Raw genomic sequence first — 20,796 nt, 5'->3', positions numbered from 1 at the left:
TGATCAATCTACAGGCAAACAAGCCCGATCTTTATGCACAGCGTCACGCCTGTACTCACAGAAAGCTCCCAAATACAGTTAAGGAAGATGTGAGGAGCTTTACGCAGGAGCGTCATCATGGTACCTGTCCTAAAGCACTAAAGTATTCCTGGCTAACAGTACAGCTACAGGCTGACATTTCTGTACACTGTTCTGGAGGTTGTGAGTGATATAGCTAATTTTTATTTATGTCCATGCATCCCACTATTTTTAGACTTCACTGTTCCTTCGCTTAATGTCTCTTGGTCTCACAGAGTAAGTTTTTTTGACCAGAATGTTTTTGAAACTCATGTCTCCAGTGACTATGCTATATAGGGGGAAAAAAGTCAAAAATATCATGCCATTGTTAGTGGCAAAATTTGAAAATATATATATTTTAAATGACAGTTGGCAGCATAAGAAGAGACAGTATGTATTCATCATTCAGCTTGTTATGTACACTGGGACTATTACAGAAATTAACATGTTTTACAGTACCATTCTTCTAATGTTGAAAAAGCCTTAATAATCTTTTCTCAAAAGGAGTGGGGTCTTTTGATTCAGGGGCTTAGTAACTGGACAGGAAGCCTTTCACATTTACTATATAGGTCACCTTTTTAATCTGGTATAAAAATAGCAAACAACTAAAACCACCCGTCAACCATTAGAAGGTAAAAGTGTAATACAGCCTTGGGGAAGTTGATCCTGCCACTGTCTAGCCTGTAACTGTTTTGTGGATTGTTGGAGGTTTTCAAATGGCAGTTTTGTCACTGACATTTCCTGCATGCTAGTCATCTGAAATGTGCTTCTGCTCTAAGTAATAAACTGTTCCGCATGCCCCCCCCCCGCCTAACTCTAGAGGAGAATGAAAAGATAGCAACTCTCTCTCTGTTATACCACTAGCAAATTACTGAAAAGTCAAAAGCTGTGTCCTGCTATTTTGAGGATGTCATCGCAGTAATGGAAAATTTATCTACACGCTTACCCGAAGTTCCTTCCTCTCCACCTGGTTCACGGGTGCTTGACTGGCAGGACTGATTGGACTGCAGTGGAGTCAAAAACAGGTCCTTTTGCTGCACAGTTGGATCCCTCAGTTGCCTGTCCCCCATCGTCCTCCTCCTCATCCACCACCTCCTCCTCCTGGTTCATGGCAGGGGCCTGGGACTCAGGCTCCACAGAGGTATCCACAGTGATATGTGGGATGGTAGTGGGATCTCCCCCAAGGTATGCAGCTTGTTTTAAGAGCAGGAGATCTGCAGTTTGGCACTGGATCGATTGTTGGCATACCTGGGCTGCCCTTCTCGTATGCCTGCTGCAACGTCTTTGCTTTCATTCAGTGCTGCTGCTGGTCCCTATTGCACCCCTTCTCGTGCATCACCCAAGCCATCTGCTTGTAGATGTCCACATTTCTACAGCTTGTTTGGAGCTGTACTTGCATAGCATCTTCTCCTCATGCACCGAGAAGATCCACTATCTCCTGTGTACTTCAGGCATGAGTGCGTCATTGGGCAGTTGCATTCAACAATGGAGAGCCGCTAGGTGTGCTTGCCAAGCTGGACAACCAGAAAAAGGAATGTTTAAAATTCCTTTTAAGAGGAGGGGGTGAGGTTCCAATCTTTGTGGCCTCTGAGCAGTGGAGTTCAAAATGGTGACCAGAGCAGTCAGTTTGAGTTATTGTGGGACAGCTGCTACAGGACTGTTAGGATCGACACAGGTAACAGTGTCTATACTCGTGCTGTGTTGACCGTAGTACATCGATCATGGCTTGATGTCATTCAGGGAAGTGGCGTTACTATGTTGGCATAACAGGGCACTTACATTGTTGGGAGACAAATTTAAGTCTAGACACATGCACGACTAGGTCAACACAAGGCACCCTTACGTCAACATAACTTTATAGTGTAGACCAGGACCCTGCAATTGCAATTTAGGCTCCACTCCTCCAAACATTTATGCAAATGAGTAGTCCCATTGAAGTCAAGGGGACTACTCACAAGCATAAGTGTTTGGAGGAGGTAAGTTAACAATTCTGTTGAGAATGGGCAAGAAATTCAGAATTCAGTTTATTCTCTCTTAGCTGTGTTGGCTCTACAGGCTCAAGAGCGAAAAGTAAGAAAACTTTATTTTTATCTGCTTGTTTTAGTGATGTGACTGAGTGCACACAAGGGGTAAGAACATGTTCTATTTACAGTGTCACATTCTTCAGAGAAGAACCATGGTTTAAAAAAATCAATTCCCTATCCATTTCACCCCTTTAAAAAAAGTGTTACAGTATTCACATTTCACATTCAACTGGCACTATCACTTAGTTCTGAAGTCTGCAGTGCCATTACCTAACTGGAGTTGAAATACACTATGCACTTATCTTTCCCAACCAGACAATCTGCTGGAAGAATGCTGCAATAGAACTGGATTTAATTCTGGAGTTCAGTGTGTGTGAAATGTGACAAACACATTTTCATGACAGTATAGATCAGTGGTTCTTAACTTTTACTGCAGCCTGCACCCCTTTGGTTCTCAAAAATATGTTCTCGTACCCCTTATCAAAAATAGTTGAAGCAGGTCAGTTCTTTAAACCTAGATATATCGTAAATTATAGAATGAAAAAGAGTGAATTATATATTTATTTTAATTTCACAGTTAAAATTTAAGGCAGTAATTGTTAAAAAATGTATAATGGTTTGATGAAAAAGTAGTTGTACTTACATGCCTGTGCTTAATTTGTTTGACATGTCTCGCACCCCCAAAAAGGGCATCTCACATCCCTAGGTTAAGAACCACTGGTATAGATGGTGATACTTTCCTAGCTCCATTACTGAGCCACATGAAGGCAGCAAACACATCACTCTGTGGAACCATAATATCTTTTTCATGTATATTAATGCTTATCTCAGGTTTCATTGGTTCCAGATATACACTGCTTTTCAGTCACAGTGTTAGTTTTAGATTTACTTCTGCTATATTAGAAGTCACAAAATAGTGTGGTATCTCCATGGTAAGACATTTACCTTTAACTGGTACACAAATTCCTCCATATGTAGAAATTTTAATATTTGATCTTCTCAGGAGCCCCATAAATCCTGGGTTACTTAAAAAAACCTGGATTTACATTTGCTTATGCTAGTGTCTATTTTAAACCTTATCATGTTTCTATTTATATTTGGATTTACATACTAGAATCACACACGTTCAATTGCATCACAGTCCCAATAAAGAATCCTTCATTTTCACTTGGTCAGTAGAGGGCTGCAGTTTGGTTGCTGACCAAAGCCCATTCATTTTTGTTTGGTTCTCTTTCTTTCTTTTCGTGTTTTGTTTTAAAAAACACAGCAGCATTCAAATCTGTTTTTTCTTAGGAGTGTGAAGATCCTCAAACATTTTGATTATCATAACATTCCCTTCCCCCCATCCCACACACACTTTCCAATTTTCCAGGATGGCAGCATTGCGGATCCAAACCTATGTTTCTTTAAATAGCAGTAGTGGAGCAATGCAACTGTTCTGGTCTAAAATTGTCACAATGCCAAGTGGTGATAGTGTAAATTGATGACCCAAACAGTTGCAAATAGCTCAAAAATAGTGCTAGACTAAGTATTCTGATAGAGTCCAATGTGAACCTTGAAGATGTTCATTTAAAAAGTGAGTTTGTGTGAACAAAAGTACACTGAATACAAAAAGTATCAAAAAAATCAAAAAACAAATGAAACAAAAATGTAAGAGGCAAACTAAACAAGCACAGGAGCAGCTAAAAATCAGCAGCCTAATGATATTATTTAATAATAAGAACATCTATAGGGAAGGTGATGCAGGGCAAGTTGCAGAATAATGAGAGAGAAACAAAATTAATTGGAGGCTCAGGTTTATACACAGAAATCAGTCTCTTAGTAAGGTTTGATTGCAGAGGTTCTTCTAGGTTATCTCACACTGAGAACAAAAAAACAGAAAAGTACAAACCATACAGAGTGAGTAGCCATATTTCCCCAGAGCTGCCTGCCCTGGATTCTGGTTGACAACCTCCTACTTCCACTCCTCTGAAGCATATAAAATTACCCATTGTAGCACCCTTTGCCATCAAGGTGTATAGCTAAATCAGTGTGGTTTGTTCTTGGCTACCCTAGCAACTACATGTTCAGTCAAACTAGTTCATTATGATGACCAATAAGTAACTTACCTAATGCAGACAAGGTTTTAGAACAACTGCTTTCTTTTAAAATTTTGATTGGGATTGATTAGGGAAAAATTAAAATTTCACTCCATCTTTTGTGAAGAACAGCAAGACTATTTTATTGAACTCAAATGAGCAAAAGGAGTGTAATTAGTTTTATTAGGTAATAATGATAAGTTTATTGTCTGGACTCTGGAATATAGGTGACAGCGGTAGTACTTTAACCCTGAAACACATGCCAGCAGGGCTTAACTGAGGTGCACATTAAGTGGCCAGTCCTGCACCCACTGACTTCAATTGTAAATACTTCCACTGATTTCAGTGGGTGCAGAATTCACCCCTAAAAGTCAGTTCTGATGTAAATTCCCTTGACTTCAGTGGATTTACTCTTGATTTGTACCCAGTATAATTGAGATTACAATTAAGCCCTCTGTTTCTGAGGCCACACACACACACTCTCTCTCTCTCTCCTTGGCTTGTGTAAATTGCCATAGCTCTATTGACTTCACAAGATATAAACTGATTTACACCAGCTGAGAATTTGGCTCCTAATGTTTTAAAGTGTTTAAAAGACACTCTTCTTGACTTTATTTTAAGGATGGACAAGATGTATGAAATATTTTTCCGGATTAAATTCCAAAGATGTAAAATGATGCAAAATGCTGATAAGGCATTTCCACAAAAACAGACATAATTCTCCTTTGGAGACAAAATTCCATATCTCAACATTTCCAGCCCAGAATCTACATCTCCATGCTCTCACCAACCATAAAATTACCTGTGCAAGGTGACAGATTATTCAGTTTTCAAAGAGTACATCAGTTTGCAAAGTTCTATGCTTCCAAGCAATAGAGAACACAGCGGGAGTATCAGCTGCAATCCAGAAATAGGCATACATATATTATGCAACTCTTGTAATGTGAGAGTATATCACATAGAAGGTATAATAAATTAAAATTACCACAAAATATGTAACCAGCTGGCAGCCTTGCACCAGACTTGCAAAGAAAGCGCCATTCAAACCTATTTCAAATTTGTACTCTAAAACAATTTCTGCCTTCAGTTAATACATAAAATATTGTTGACTGCACTGGATTTGCTCAGGTGTAACTAAAAGCAGAATTTGACCCTAAACATCAAAATAAAAGGTTATTATTTCCTTCAAGGGAAAAGCCCATGTAGGTGCTAGGAAACATTATAAACTGAAAATCAATTTCCACCTATCTTCTAAGCTGAGGTGAGCGGCTGTCCTCTTGTAGAATGTGAAGTGGGCTTGAACCTCCAAAGCCACTGGTGTACCGAGATCTTGGGAAATCCATTGAACATTAGGGCTCTTGTAAGGAGAACCAGTCCTACTCTCTGGCCCCACATTCCTTAAGGATATGTGTTGCTGTGGTCTCCACATAAGCCTCTCTCTGCCTCGGTCTTCCCACCCTTGCATTGGGGTTGGGGAGTGTTTCACGCCACAGATGTGGAAGCAGCATAAGGCCACCATTATCTTGGTTTAAGCCTGGTGGTTTAAGGGAGGCAATGGCCATCTGTCAGGCTCATTCCACTCACTCCCTCCAAAATAGAGCATTGACTGTGCAGACTTGGGGAAGAGGAGCTTGTACAGGCTGAATCTGATTAGTATTAAAAAATGAAAACTGAGATGAACAATAAAATAGGTAAAAGCCCCAATAACCTCAGTTGTTAATGATTAACTGGAAGACCATCAATGAACTTAGTACCTGAGTGTGGAATTTGGAATCTGACCTTTACTACATCTAGATAAACACGGTTGCAGATTCAGAGGCTCTCTTTGCAAACTTCACTCCAATCTGAAGAGTTCACTTCTTGGTAGCTTTAATGTTTAATGCTGTAGTCAAGAGCTCAGACGAGACAAACATGATTCTTCTTACTGTGCTTTTCCTCTGCATCTTTTCCACATACTCTGCCTCAGTTAAAGGTAAGTCTATGCTGTGTTTGATTAATCTTTTGGTGGTAGCTAGCAGTGGTGAATGTACAATGGTATATTTTTTACATACGAAAGGAAGATCTTATGCTAAATGGGTTCTCAAGGAGCAGAATTTTTAAATGGATTTACTAAATGAAAATAAATACGCAGCACACACACTTGTAATGTTAGTTTCACCCTAGTTTATAGAAAAAGCCAAGTGGTCAAGTGCATCTGGCACTGGCCTAGAAGTCAGAAGACCTGGCTTCTAGTCTTGGCATTACAAGTGACCCAGGGCAAGTCACTTCACCTCTCTGCTTCCTAATTGTTAAATGGGGCTAATGCTATTTTGACTTCAAGGGCACTACTCACATGCTTAAAGTTAAGCACTTGTTTAAGAGCTTTGATGGATCAGAGCCAGAGCACTCAGCTCTGCATAACTGAGCCCTACGTGCTTGTTCCAGCTCCCATTAAAATCAATAAAAAGACTCCCATTAACTTGAATGGGAGTTGGAGCTGGATCTGGATCTGCTCTCAGGGTGAAATTCTGGATGCCCACATAAAGTGGCTTTATGCAGGTTTCCTGCACAAGAGTCAGGGGTACAAAATCCACACACAGTACTTCCCTGCAGCCCCTCTGTACACTTCCGTGTCACCAGCCTATGGAATAGTAGAAGTTGTCCCTGCACAATGCCTATGTGGGGATATTCTGCCACTGTTTGTAAATGATGGAGTAAATGTACAAGACTTTTAGGCCAAACCAATCAACATTTTGGGTAAAAATGATGTAAGAGCATTCTGTTCTGAGTCTGTACTTCAAGGGCCACATTCTTAAAACTCAGATAAACAGTAATTAATATAGTTTTATGCAGGTACCCTGCATCCATAATTAACCAACCCTCTGATATTAGGCCAGGCAGTAGGCAGCCTGTGGGACAGGTTAGTTGTTACTGCCTCTTCTTGTCCCTCATGTAGAGAATCCAGGTCATTGGATCTGTGTAAGCACAGACCAAGTGGCTACTCCTCCAGCTCACTGCCACTTGGGTCCCATTGCTCTCTTCCACACCAGCATATGTGGAACCACCTCCTCAGTTTGCAATGGGTGCAGAGGCTCCCTGTGCATTTTCTCTGCTCACAGGGCTCATCATACAATCCCTCTACCACTAGGTGAATTTCACCATGCTGCCAAAACGATCTTATGCTGTACCTCTAGTATTTGCTATTCTCAGCTTCTGAGATAATGTTATTTTAGCCAAGCTACTCCGTGATGTAAAATAATATGGAATAAAAATCCTTAGCACTTTACATCTCCCAAGTGCTGTACGAACATTAACTCATTCAGTAATTCTCAAAACAGCCCTGTGAGAAATCATTATGTCCATTGCACAGATGGGGAAGCTGAAACTCAAAGAGGTTAAGAGATTCGTCCAGGGCCAGAGGGTGCATCAATGGCAGAGCTGGGATTAGAATTCAGTTCTTGGCACTCAGTCCACCAGACTGTGCTGCCTTTTTAAAATACTTACAGAGAATTCTTTATGTTCAAGTCAGTCGGATAATTGCACATGATGCTTTTCTAGCTTTGGTTACATTATAAAATGTTTTCAAATAAATACATGGCTTTCGTTTTTTTAAAGGTATCCAATATCATAAGAACTGGCCAATGTAATTTATGGTCATAGAGCCAGTTAGTGGTTAGAGATGCACATGTTGTGCATGCCAAATGTATTAAAAGGCACAGGATTTGACAGCTGTCTCTGCTCATGCAGTGTAACCTTCTGTATAATACACTATCATAATTTAATTATAGAATTGGCATGTTACCCTTAATGACAGACACTTAACATAACTAGTCAAACTATGTGTTATGCACTCCACCTTGAAAGCGACATAGTCCATGCAGGCATTTCTGACCCCAACACAGTATAGCAGAATGCTGTCTCTGGGTCCAGACCTGGTCCCCTTTAAGCCAGTGAGGGTTTTGCTATTGACTGCAATGGAAACAGGATCAAAGGAATAAACATCACAACATTATTTAGGACTGACAGTACAGATCTCCGAAAGGCAGCATAACACTAAGTCTCTGATTTTTGGGAGAGGTTTCTATTGGCTAGGAACAGAAATGCAGTGCAACTTTCTATATTATACACTATCATGATTTAATTATTTACATAAACAGTACTGCTATTTTTCCTATGATGGAAATAGTATGTGTATTTTGTAAAGCTATCTTGGGTATTGGTTTTGTGCATAACATCACCCAGTCCACATAAAACATAGCTGCTAATATCTTCTTTGCCTGTTAATCTAGCCACGTTACCCTACTGCCTCTTTAATCGACACTGACTTCCCCTTTTCTACTGCTAAATTCATGATTGCCCCCTTCCGTACTTGCCCTCCCTAGTCTCTTATCACATCTTCCCACAACAAACCCTCTTCAGCCTTGTGACCCGTGTGTCTGCTTCTCCAATACCAGTCTGTACTTTCTTCCATCCTGCCTCCTATGCATAGAATGCCCTTGCTGAGCTGGTGCATAAAGCCACTATCCTCCCCACATTTCCGTACCTCCCAGACACTCATTGCTTCCATGACTACCACGAGAAACTAGCCGGTGAATTCATTTGCATATCTGTTTCCTGCATGTGTGAACTTCTCTGTGTGGGGAGGGGATCACAAAGGGAATATTAAATGAGAACTACTGTAGAAAAATATACATGGGCTGAATTGTGGAAGAAGGGTGAGAAAAGGGGAATGTAGGGAGCTTAAATTTAAGAAAAATGTAAAAAGAGAACAAACAATCCTATGCTGTAACTAACAAGACCTGTCTATCGTCGCCCTGATCATTTTACTCACATGTCCTTTCCCCCACCCTTCATTTGCCTTTGCCTTTTTAGGTTGAATGCTCTCGGGGATAAGGACAGCATCATCTTCTGTGGTTAGAAAGTACCTATCACAGTGCACTACCCCAATCGCAATAAATATTAAATACTCAACAGTGTAATTGGTACTAAGTTACAGTACACGTAAAACAAGCCATGGGACTTCAGCAAAGATTTATTTCCAGGAATTGGGGTCTGATAATGTTGAGTAGCTTTTATGAAGTGCTGAGCACCTGCCACTGAAGTTGATAGGAGCAGAGGGTGCTCAGCACTTCACAGGAAGCACTCGCAGACCATTACAGGACCATTACAGGAGCAGGCCCTTGATTTTTAAAGCTCAAGAAAACCCTCTTGCCCACAAGTGCTTCCCAGCATCATTACTGTAGCAAGAAAACAAGATAACAGCCCCAACTTTCAGCTCTAGGGTAGTAGTTATCAATATCAGGGCCTGCAAAATCTCAGGGCCAGATCCTCAGCTGGTGCAAATCAGCGTTGTTCTATTGAACTTCTATGGTGCTAAGCCAATTTACAGTGGCTGAAGATCTGGCTCTTTGGGGGTACAGCCTCCCTTAGAGAAGTACGTTTTGTTTCCCTTTGACTGTACCTTAACCTGCTATTGACTATCACATCTGAAAACATTTGACCAAAAAATGAGAGTGTTTTTTTTTAAACTTATGAACACTTGATTTTTTAAAGAAATCCATCCTGTCATGGTGGATCTCCAACATGTATCTAATCAAAGGAAGAATTTAAACGTTTACCTTCCATTTGAACAAACACAAACTTTGCATTTTTTCTTGATTAGATGTATTGAAACTTTTATTTAGCCAAGTCATATCAAATGGTGCAAGATACTATACAAATTGGGAAACCCTAGTACTGTCAATTCTCTGACAGGAACATAGAATACTGTCAAGGTATTTTTCCCACTTTGAACTTTAGCGTCCAAAAAGTGGGGACCTGCATGTACCCTTCTAAGCTTAATTCCTAGCTTAGATCTGACAGCGCTGCCACCAACCAGAAATTCTAGTGTCTGGTACACTCCTTGTCCCCCAAAACCTTCCCTGGGGGACCCAGGACCAAACCCCTTGGGTCTTAAAACAAGGAGAAATAAACCATTCCCCCTCCTAGACTTTCCCCTCCCTGGGTTACCCTGAGAGGCTACACTAATCCAAACTCCTTGGATCTTAAAACAGAGAGGAATTAACCTTCCCCCCACGAATCCCCTGGTGAGTTTAGACCCAATCCCCTTGGGTCTTAAAACAAGGGAAAAAATCAATCAGGTTCTTAAAAAAAGAGAGCTTTTAATTAAAGAAAGAAAAAGTAAAAATTATCTCTGTAAAACCAGGATGGAAAATGTTTACAGGGTCTTCAGCTTATATAGACTAGAGGGACTCCCTCCCACCCTAGCCTGAGATACAAGTTACAGCAAACAGAGGTAAAAATTCTTCCAGCAAAATACACATTCACAAGTTAAGAAAACAAACATAAGACTAATCCACCTTTTCTAGCTAGTACTTAATATTTTGAACATGAGAGACTGTTTCAGAAAGATTGGAGAAAGACCTGGTTGCACGTCTGGCCCCTCTTAGCCCCAAGAGCGAACAACCAACAAAACAAACAGCACAAACAAAGACTTCCCTCCACAGAGATTTGAAAGTATCTTGTCCCCCGATTGGTCCTCTGGTCAGGTGTCAGCCAGGTTTACTGAGCTTCTTAACCCTTTACAGGTAAAAGAGACATTAACCCTTCACTATCTGTTTATGACAAACACACTGAGTTCCAGTTGGTTTGAGAATCTGCCTGAGGTGATGTGGGGGATTTTCCTTTTCTGTGTTTGCCAAGAGACTTATTCATCCATCCTGTAGAAAACAATACTACCTTTTCCAGTTTAACTCTGTTGCAGAGGTTTGAATGCAGTTACTTCAGTTTAAGGGTCTGATCTTGCACCCACTGAAGTCCATGGCAAGCCTCCCATTAGTGTAGGATTGGAGCCTAGTAGGACTCAGCGCTTTAGTTACAAATAGAATGTCAAATCATTATAATGGAAAGTAATTTGGAGGGCAAGGGGGAGGAGAGATCTCATTTTTGTCCAGTTAGTTTACTTTATGCCTTTGGCAGCCAGAGGTGCTGAAACTGGGGGTGCTGGCCCACCTCCTGGCTTAAAGTGGTTTCTATTATATCCAGGATTTACAGTTTGGTTCAGTGTTCTCAGCACCCCCACAATACAAATTGTTCCAGCGCCCTGTTGGCAGCACTTTGTATGTAGTCAGTCAGTTTCACATCCCATCTCCAGCCCCAGCTTCTATATGACAAGAGAATTGGTCAATACTCCCTTGCACAGAAGTGACCTTTATAACTATCAACAAGAGAGGAGAAAAACCCTTGTAAACATTTATTTAAAGGGAATTTTATACATTTATTTCACGGCATACCATTTAAAGGATGTGCTACCGGAAACTATTTTTTTTAAAAAGGTGAGTTAAAAAATTCCAATTGATAGCATCCTTTTAAAAACAAACACTTTTACTCAAGACACTTTATGGATCAAATGGGGTAATGGTTCCATGTGCTGCAATTAAAGTGAGTGAAACCTCTGCAGTGTGACTCTCATATCAGGCCTGTAGAGGCAAATCTAGCTCCCACTTCTGAGGCTGTGGAGGGATCCCTGACAGTGGAACTGGGATATGATGTGTTCCCCTGCTGTAGCTGTGCAGAGGAGAAGGGGGATGGGAGGAGGGGATAGGGCATTGGGCACTCCGGGCAAGTTAGCTGAGATGGTGGAAAAAACCCTTGAGCCTTGTCTACACACTCCAGCTTCGGCCTACATTAGCAGTAGCAGAGCTGAACCGCTGGGGAACAATATGTGCCATTTTTGCTGGTGCAGAAGCGCTGGAAGTATCAATAGGAGGACACCTATGGCAGGGAGTGCCCTAAATTAGACGCCTAATTTGAAAGCTGGGTCTGTGATTTTATTTTATTTATTGGGGGGCGGGGATGTGTCTTTTAAAATACATTGTGTGGTCTAAATGTAACAAAATCAAATGATAACTCCCAGAGACATGTATTTTATTTGAAGAAAATGGGTTTACTGCTCTGAGTGCAAAAAACAACCCCACTGTTTTCTACTGATCTTCATTACTTTTATTTGTGTCATCCCTTGGATGGAGTCTCAATGCAGTGACTACAGGCAAGGTCCTGAAAGATGAGGAGTGATTCCTAATATAGGCTGAGTGCCTTCAACTTCCATTAACTCCCATGGGAGATCAAGGCACTCAGCACTTCTCAGGTTGCCAAACAAATTGCTTTCTAGTGATAGGAAATTCTTTATATTCTGAGCTCACTCTGAATTCATTTTTTAAAAAACCTATCCAAAGGGAAGAATTGGAACTTAAGCTAAACCGTCTATCATCTCTGTGTAAAGTTACAAAGGTTTTTTATGGACATTGTCTGACTTTAATGGGACTGCTTTTGAGAGTTAATGTAACTCAGTAAAGGTTGCAGGTTCAGACACTGAATCCTTTGTTAGAGAAAATGTCTTTAGTTCTTCTAAAGCTGATTCTACGCGTTTGAGAGAGAAGATTGCTAAAATGATGCCATGTGCATTTTTTGCCTTTCTCCACCCAGGACATACTACAGGACCAAGAATAAATAATGACAGGCTATACAAATTCACCTATTCAACAGAAGTGTTTATCGACAGGGTTAAAGGATTACCAGAGGATAGCGCGGGCTACCGGATTTCATCCGGTGTGGATGTCAACCTAGTATGGAGAAACCCCAACAATGATGATGACCAATTGATCCAAATTATGGTAGGAGTCTTCAAAAGCATATGAAAGCAGACAAATTACTTAAAGACCACACCTTTTTCAGTCGTCTGTTCCCACTGTGTGCTGCTTTGTGACAAGTACAATAAATTAGAGTGTTTATCAAAATTGGGATGAATTACTCAAACAAAAGAGATTGTTACACATCTACAAGCCAGAAATCTGTTACCTGTTGAAACAAGATATCTGAGGAAAAGCCCAGGCACTACAAGGTTCTGAGCTCCTCCTGTTGCTATAGGAGACATCCATGTGAGGACAAGATCATCTAATGGGTCCTTTCCATCTGAAGTTTTGACTCTATGACAAGTCCTCCATTATGTCTATGTAACATATGTAATATTTTGGCAGCACGTAATGTTTTGTTTACTGGAGTGATTATACTTTGTCAGAGCGATGCTCAGATGCTAAACAAATCTCCATCCAAACTAAAAATAAAGTTTTCCAAGATCTGTCTATACAAAAAAAATCTAACTTAACTGCCTTATCAAACAGTCATTATGTATGACCCTGTTGTAAACATTATTAGGAGTCACAGATATTCTAGTAGGTTCTGTTTCATTGACAGTATAGGCAGACAGATCTTGAAGAAATGTTTCCTGTTGGGGTACACTTCTTTTTTAGAAGATGAGCATATCACCATGCCATCCTATCTAAGTCTCACCAACTAAAATTAGTTTTGTAAGTTCAGTAGCTGCCTACAGAATATAAAATCACTATGTGGTACCAAAACATAACATAACAGCTCCTCACCCAACAGCTTCCATTTAGGTACCAACATGAGCTGGCCAGATTGTCAGACATGCTCAGCATCCAGCAGCTCTTGTTGAGAACAATGAGATTTGCTAGGTACTTTTGAAAATCTAGCCATTTCAGTTAGGTGCCTTCCTCCCTATGATTGCTCCCTATGTTGTTGGTGTTTTTTGCTTTTACTTTTCTAGATAAAAGATGTTAAGATTGAAAATGTGAATGAACGTCCAGCAGCAAAAAACATCTTTAAAGGGAAACACTCAGAAAATATACTTGGAAAGGAATATCTGTCAGCTTTACAAAGGCCTGTAGTTCTCCAATGGACCCGTGGAAAGGTAAGTCCCTGCCTTTTAAAGTTCATGCACATTCCTTGCGGAAGCCCTGAACAAGCAATTTCTTGTTGGCATGAAAAGATTTAGTAATTTGTTGTCTCTTTAGAGTTATTAATACACCATCCTGTCTTACTTTTGTACATAAAATACATTCATTTTGGGCTAGATTGTGACTTGCCCTTATTTGGATGCATTGTGGGGAAGACATAAGGAACCTGGATTCTTGTGTTATGAGAGTGCTCTATGTCTGTATATATGTAAATTGCTCAGGGGAAGGTGCCAGGAGATTTCATTCAAGAATATGTAGCATAGTTTCTAGGTAGGACCAATAAAACTGGCTTTTTTGCATTGCAGATAGCTTCCTGTGCAGCTCTTTACACCAGCTCTTAATACCTTGGATAGGGGCCAGCCAAAACTAATCCCTGCTTTCTCTGTGCACATCTGGAGGAACACAGCTATGCAAAGGGCATAAGCCATGGAAAAAGCAAAGCCATGGCTGCACCCCCTCCAGCCCACAGAGTTGCTGGGCATGGCACAGCAGAGAGAGCAGGCCACAGCATCCCAGAGGAACAGAGATGAGGAGGTAGATTGGAGAGTTATCGGTATACAGGCAGTAACTGAAGCTGCAAAACTGAAAGATATCACCCAATGATAAGAGGTCAAATCCTGGTTCTGTTGCAATCAATGGGCGTTGTGTCACTGATTTCACTGGGGCCAGGATTTCACCCAAGAGGCAGAGGGAGAAGAGGAGATATTATTTACCATGAAGGCAGACAATACTGAGTCTAGTCTGGAGCAATGTTAATCACTCAGGTAAGTATTTGAGTATATCCCTACTGTCTACAGCAGTGTTAGTGCAAATTACTGTAGTCAGATAAGTTAATTAGGCATGATATCCAAAACCCTGAATCAATGATTTCAGTGAGATGTAGGCTCCTGACTGCCTAATTCCCTTTTGAAAACGAGGCGTAGGCTGTAAGTCACGTATGTATTTATGAAAACTTTATCCGAGATCACCATCCAACACAGCACTTGTGTCAGATCATCATGTAGAGCCTCCACTGGTTACAAAATAATTAGATAAAATATCCTGAGATTGACCATCTGAAATCTTCCGTGTTGTGTCTGTACTGTGAAATTTTCATCAAGAATCAGGAAAAAAAAAATTCCTTTCCCACTGGCAAGGGGCTGAATTGTCATTTTACAACCTGTCCCAAGTAAAGGGCAGCACATAGCTATAGTGCCACAGGAACAGCTCAGAGAACCCGTGGTGACTCAGAGAGAGCTCCCATTTACTCGGGGGAAGCAATAATTTACTTCACCCTCTTTCATGGAGCAGCTTAGTTTCCTCACTGTGTCCAGCCAGCTACTTTGACCGATGAATGAGGAGGGTGGAGCCAAGATTACTCCCACTTCCTCTCTATTCCCTTGCTACCCACTGGCTCACAGAGAGTCTATCAGTGGAGCAGCCGCTGCTCTCCCAACTGAAGCCAGTGACAAACCTGTGTTGTGCTGAGCAGGAAGTGTGTGGAGTTAGGGGAATGTGGAGTGGAGGGGGTCACTCCTTTTCAGCCCTCTCCAAAGTTGACTAAGGGTTGTGACAATCTAACCCTCAAGGATCTTCACCTACTGCTGTTAACAGGTCTGAGCACATACACTAGCTGTCAGTTTGGCCTGCCCCATTGCAGATGCCATCAGGCCTGCTCACTAAGTTTCAAACTTAGCCTTGTCATCCGTTTTACAAAACATAGAAAGGAACAGAATGGCACTGACTCTCCACTGTACGCATCTCTAAACCAGGATTAAAGTATCAGAGTAACACAACCTGAAAACATCTGCTCCCAATACACTGCAAATATGTTGGCAGATGCAGCTCTTGTACTAGAGGCTGAGATGTAGTTTTCCATATAGCAGTTTCTATAAAAGCTTTTTCTTGCCAACTAGTATGTTACTCTATCCTAGGGTGACCAGTCAACAAATGTGAAAAATCGGGACGAGGTGGAGGGTAATAGGTGCCTATATAAGAAAAAGACTCAAAAATCAGGACTGTCCCTATAAAATCGGCACATCTGGTCACTCTACTCTATCCTGTCACAATGACAAGATCTCCTCTTCCATGCCTGTTCCCTCTAATGCGGCAACACCCACTGATAACATATTGATTACATTTACTGTTTCTAGGAAGAAGGGCAGTATAAAAGCTCCTTAAATGCAGATTGAAGGTGCAAAGTCTTTTGTTACTAGACAAAAAGCTCAGACGGGACAGTCTTCCCTTGTGGTTCAAAGGTTGGCGCATGCTTGACACATCATTTAAGTCTCTCCAACTCTGATTTAGTTATGGTTCATTCTGACTTATTGTAAACTTGTGGTTAAAGTGCAATGGGTACTAGATGTATGTGGGGAGGGAATGGGGTGTGAAGGGAGGGATTACTATGGCATGTAATGGTTTTGTCCACATCTTTGAGATAATAATGCTGTAGGGGACCTATTTCAACATGCATGTAAGAGTGAACCACTTGTGATCTTATATTTAGTTTTCCATTTCCTTTCTAAATTCTCTCTTATTAACACACAGGAAGTCCTCTCAGGTGAGGCCTTACTTACTTTTTGCCAGAGGCTTGAAACATCACCACCCCCTTCAGTTATGGGCTGGATCCTTCTGTCAGTGGGGTTTTGCTTAATAAAGAACTACAGAATAAGGTCCAATAAGCTCAGTTTCCTGAGCTGAACTCTGGAAACTGGAGGGAGGTTTGCAGGGGATCACGTGGTGTTTTTCTGATTGAATCAGATGTATAGATTTACTGTTTGTTTTTGTTTCCACAGGTTAAAAACTTCTACTCCTACAAAAATGAACCTGCAGTTATTCAAAATCTCAAGAGAGGTCTGGCTAGTCTATTTCAGATACAGCTGCACTCTGGTGCTGCCAGGGAGGTACTGTACTACATTAGTAATATAGAGATAATCAGATTGATAGAATCCAATTTGATAAAGTCCTGAATGCATGTATGTGGCTCCCATTGACTTCACAAGTATTTAAAGGCCAGGACAGAATTTGCCCTTTTAGTTTAAACTTCAGCTTGTGATTGAAAAGTTCATCGGGGGAGCCTTTGGTACATTGTGTTTGGCTATATTCAAAGTTGCAGACGTTTAACTGTATAAGGTTTAAAAATTAATTTAAACCTGAAACTAGAGCTACCCCTGCCTGAGCACACTTGATTTGATTTAAAAGTCCCTTGTTTCAATTTAATTTAGTTCACTAAAGAATCAACTTAAACTAAATCAACCTAAGTGAGGTTTAAATAGAATTAAGAGTGTTCAGGCAGGATTAGCAATGGTTTAAGTACATCGGTCTAAAATAATACATTGAGCTAAACTCATGAGACTTTGATCATGGACAAGGCCAGAGTATTGCCAAAATTCACTCCAGCACAGGCAAATGCAATGCTATTGTCAACTGTTTATAATTTAACATTTGTTTAATTAATGTTTACTTTGCTTCACATGCCACTAATAAAAAATAATCTCTGCCCATCCAAGAGAAAGTACTTTTTGCATAAATTAAAAACAATCATACAAACAAAAATAAAACCAACAGCCTCTCTTACCCCCACAACTAGAAAATAATGAACCCAAAATGAAAATCAACCTCAGACAGTACATCACCTCTCACACAAGTACCCAAGAGTTAAGAAAACAGATAATCTCTGGAGTGCACCCTACAGCACACCAGATTGATTCAAGTAATTGTCCCTGGACATGTGGTTAAGACTCCTGCAGGTGCCTACCCAGTTGCAAACACTACAAGCCTGCCATCCAGCATAGACGGTGTACATGTATGAGAGGGGAAAAACAAATATCAAAAACATGACAACAAATGAGAAATGAGTGACACTGAAAATAATTTTTCCTTTTCCTTTTTCAAGGTGGATGTCTCTGGGAAATGCAATGTTACTTACCATGCTCGAGAAAGTCAAGTGACTAAAATTAAAGCCCTGGGAACCTGTGAAATAGAAAAGACAGGATTTACCAGCCATAATGAGGTACAATGTGGTTCATTTTTGAAAAAATAAATACAAGAATCAGCATGTCAGATAAATGTCTAAAATTAAAATAGCCAGCTCTGAGTGATAGTTTATTTGATGTTTGCCCATACACAGTGGTAGATATATGTGACTGATGGAAGTCATTTTAATGTACATTATTTGTTTTACCTTAAAATACATTCTTATTATACCCTCTTTACTTGCTCTCATTATTCCCTTCCTTGCATTGTAGAGCGATTGCTACAGCTGCATGTTTCATGTAGGACACTTCCTAGTATATGCTTTATCCTCAAATACTATGTGCATTACCAGCAAACGAAAACATGGGGGTAGATCCTCAACCAGCGTAAAATGCCATCGTTCAACTGAAGTCAATGGAATTATAATATGTATACTTGCTGGTGATCTGATCCAGGATGTATTTTACTTGTACTGTCTATGGAGACTTCCAGGATGTCCTGTCTTCTTTGTGGTTTTAATTAATATATGTTTCTTTCTATGTGGGTAATGCTTCTGTCTATGTTGGCAGTGCTAGTAATAATTGTAAACCCTTCCCCAGCTATTATATATGTGTTTAGTACATACTGCAGATGTAGGGCCAGATCCCAACCCCTGATATGGCATTTTGGTGGCATAGGGAGGTAGTAAATTTGGCCTAACTGCACAGTTGGTTCCCCTGGCATGACAAAGGAGGTATGGTATATAATGGATGTGGCCACAAAGTGGCTGTGCCCTAGTGATCCATGCCTAGCATAAATGCCCCTTTTAGGCTGTTACTAACAAGTGCAAATTAGAACCATGCTAAGGATACTCGAGCTAACCCAAGAGGCCAAACATGTCCTTGTCCGCTGAGGAGATCCATAAAGCGCAAAGGTGGTATACAGACATCTTTGCCCTGCTCCTTCTTGCACCGAGGGCAGTCCGGCCGGATCTAAGCATTGAGTGCCTAGTATTTCAAGCTTACCACACAGAATTCAAGTTGTTTCTGAATAGGTCATTAGAGTAGATAGCTAGTTTGCTTTCCACAATATGTTCTAGATATGGGAGGCCTACCATGTTGGGCCAGATCCTGCAACACCAACTCACAACTTAGGGGTTGCCCCACTGATTTGCTTGAGAATCTTCTTTTCTGATGGTTGCCTTTAAAAAAAAAAAAGAAAGAAAGAAAAAACCTTGATCTACAAATTATTGGGTGTCTTTTCAGCAATATTCAATTCCCTAGCCCTCTTTTTCTCTCCCCACCACCCTCTGTGAGGTAGGGAAGCATTATTGCAATTTGCCAATGAAAAATTTGAGACAAATAATGGGGAAGTGATTGGATCATGGTCACAGATAAGGTGATCCTGTCAGAAATGAAATGAGAACTCTGGAGATGCTGGCTCCCAGTCCTGGGCTTAGATCCCTTTCCTATACCAGGGGATAGGCCCAGTCCCACATTCCTCAACAAGGCCTTAGTTCAGTTAGAGGTTTGCCTTGGGTTTGGACTGTAGGATCTGGCCCTATTGTCTTGTTTGTTATTATTTTTCAGCTTTTAGATGTCAGTACAAAAGTCACGTCTGCTACAGTTTATGTCCTAGAAGACAGCTTTATTAAATCCGTGAGAGCAGAAGAGAATCATGTTTTGTCTTTGAATTTCCGGCAAGCAACAAATGCCAAAATAGTTTCCAAGTAAGGTGGCTAATTTGATTTTTTAAAAATGTTTAACTCTTAAATCCAACTAATAATGGCTGGGTAGGAATAATTAATTATATGTATTTTAGATGTTTACTTAACCTTATAATTAAAAATAGAAAACCACTGACTAGTGTATATATTTAGTGTATGTGACTATACTTTGCAGTCACTTCTGTCATCGTTCTCCCTCCCTCCCTCCCTATTTCCTATTGTTTGTTATGCACACTTGTGGTGTCTTGTCTTAAATTAGGGCTCATGTCTGCAAACACATGTATTTTATTCATGCAAGCAGTGCCATTGACTGAAATGAGACTGCTTGTGTGAGTAAAGTGTCTGCATGATCATGGCCTAAGACCATAAACTCTTCAGAAAGGATTTCTGTCTAACCTATATGTTTGTGGAGTATCTAGTTCAATGGGGTGCAAATGTACGATCATGCTGCAAGTAATAAATAATGAAATAATAATAGTTGGAGCTGGTCAAAACCATTTTGAAAAAATTCAGTGTCTATGAAATTTTTTTTTAAAGAGTGCTGATTTTTTTTTCCAAATTTTTTATCACATTCTTAATGGAGGTATTAAGTCATAACACCATTCTAGTCATTCCATTTCTGCATCCTCTCATTTCTTTAGTAGAATTTTAAACAGAGATTGACTCAAGCTGCAAGATGCAGCTCCACATCTAGACTTCCAGCTTCTGAAACTTCAGAGGTGTTTGGACCATGGACTGTTATACAGATCAGGATCAACTGCAAAATTTGGAACAATGTCTGAGTCCAGACTCCAAAATCTCCACCAAAGTTTGGAGACATTCATATCCGGGGAATTGGTGCGGGAACATGCTTAAGGTTTGTCTACTAAGACTTCGCATGCAGCAAACCAGGGTGAAAATGTACAACTTACTAGCCTGCGGCACACAAAGTCACTGTGTGCTTTGCAAATGTACAACTCACTAGCTGCTGCACACTGAAAGATCCACAGTGAGCACTGACATACTGCTGTTTGGGTGCCAGGGTCCACATGGACAGTTAGTGCACAACAAGTTAGTGTGCTGTGGATTTACACCCCAGCTTGCAGTGCACTACGTCTCTGTGTAGACAAGCCCCTAGCATTATGGTGGAAGCATAACATGGTTTCAAGAAAGCAGGACATTTGCCATTTCAGTAGTCAGAAGTT

The 20,796-nt window shown here is 40.6% G+C and overlaps 1 protein-coding gene across 1 annotated transcript in view; it reads left to right on the top strand.

Annotated features, from left to right (window-relative positions):
* The first annotated feature begins 274 nt into the window (after positions 1-274).
* Positions 275-20,796, top strand: part of MTTP (microsomal triglyceride transfer protein) — a 46,581-nt gene continuing 26,059 nt past the window's right edge. The window contains exons 1-7 of the mRNA XM_050945487.1: positions 275-294; positions 1,068-1,198; positions 12,623-12,810; positions 13,764-13,907; positions 16,728-16,835; positions 17,828-17,944; positions 19,476-19,615. Of these exons, the coding sequence (XP_050801444.1) occupies positions 275-294; positions 1,068-1,198; positions 12,623-12,810; positions 13,764-13,907; positions 16,728-16,835; positions 17,828-17,944; positions 19,476-19,615 (848 nt within the window). The remainder of the gene's footprint in view (positions 295-1,067; positions 1,199-12,622; positions 12,811-13,763; positions 13,908-16,727; positions 16,836-17,827; positions 17,945-19,475; positions 19,616-20,796) is intronic.

Source organism: Gopherus flavomarginatus, chromosome 3 (genome assembly GCF_025201925.1).
Source record: "Gopherus flavomarginatus isolate rGopFla2 chromosome 3, rGopFla2.mat.asm, whole genome shotgun sequence".
In the NCBI taxonomy this organism is placed as follows: domain Eukaryota; kingdom Metazoa; phylum Chordata; order Testudines; family Testudinidae; genus Gopherus; species Gopherus flavomarginatus.
Note: the sequence above shows the minus strand (reverse complement) of the source record. Positions and strands in the feature narration are given on the sequence as shown.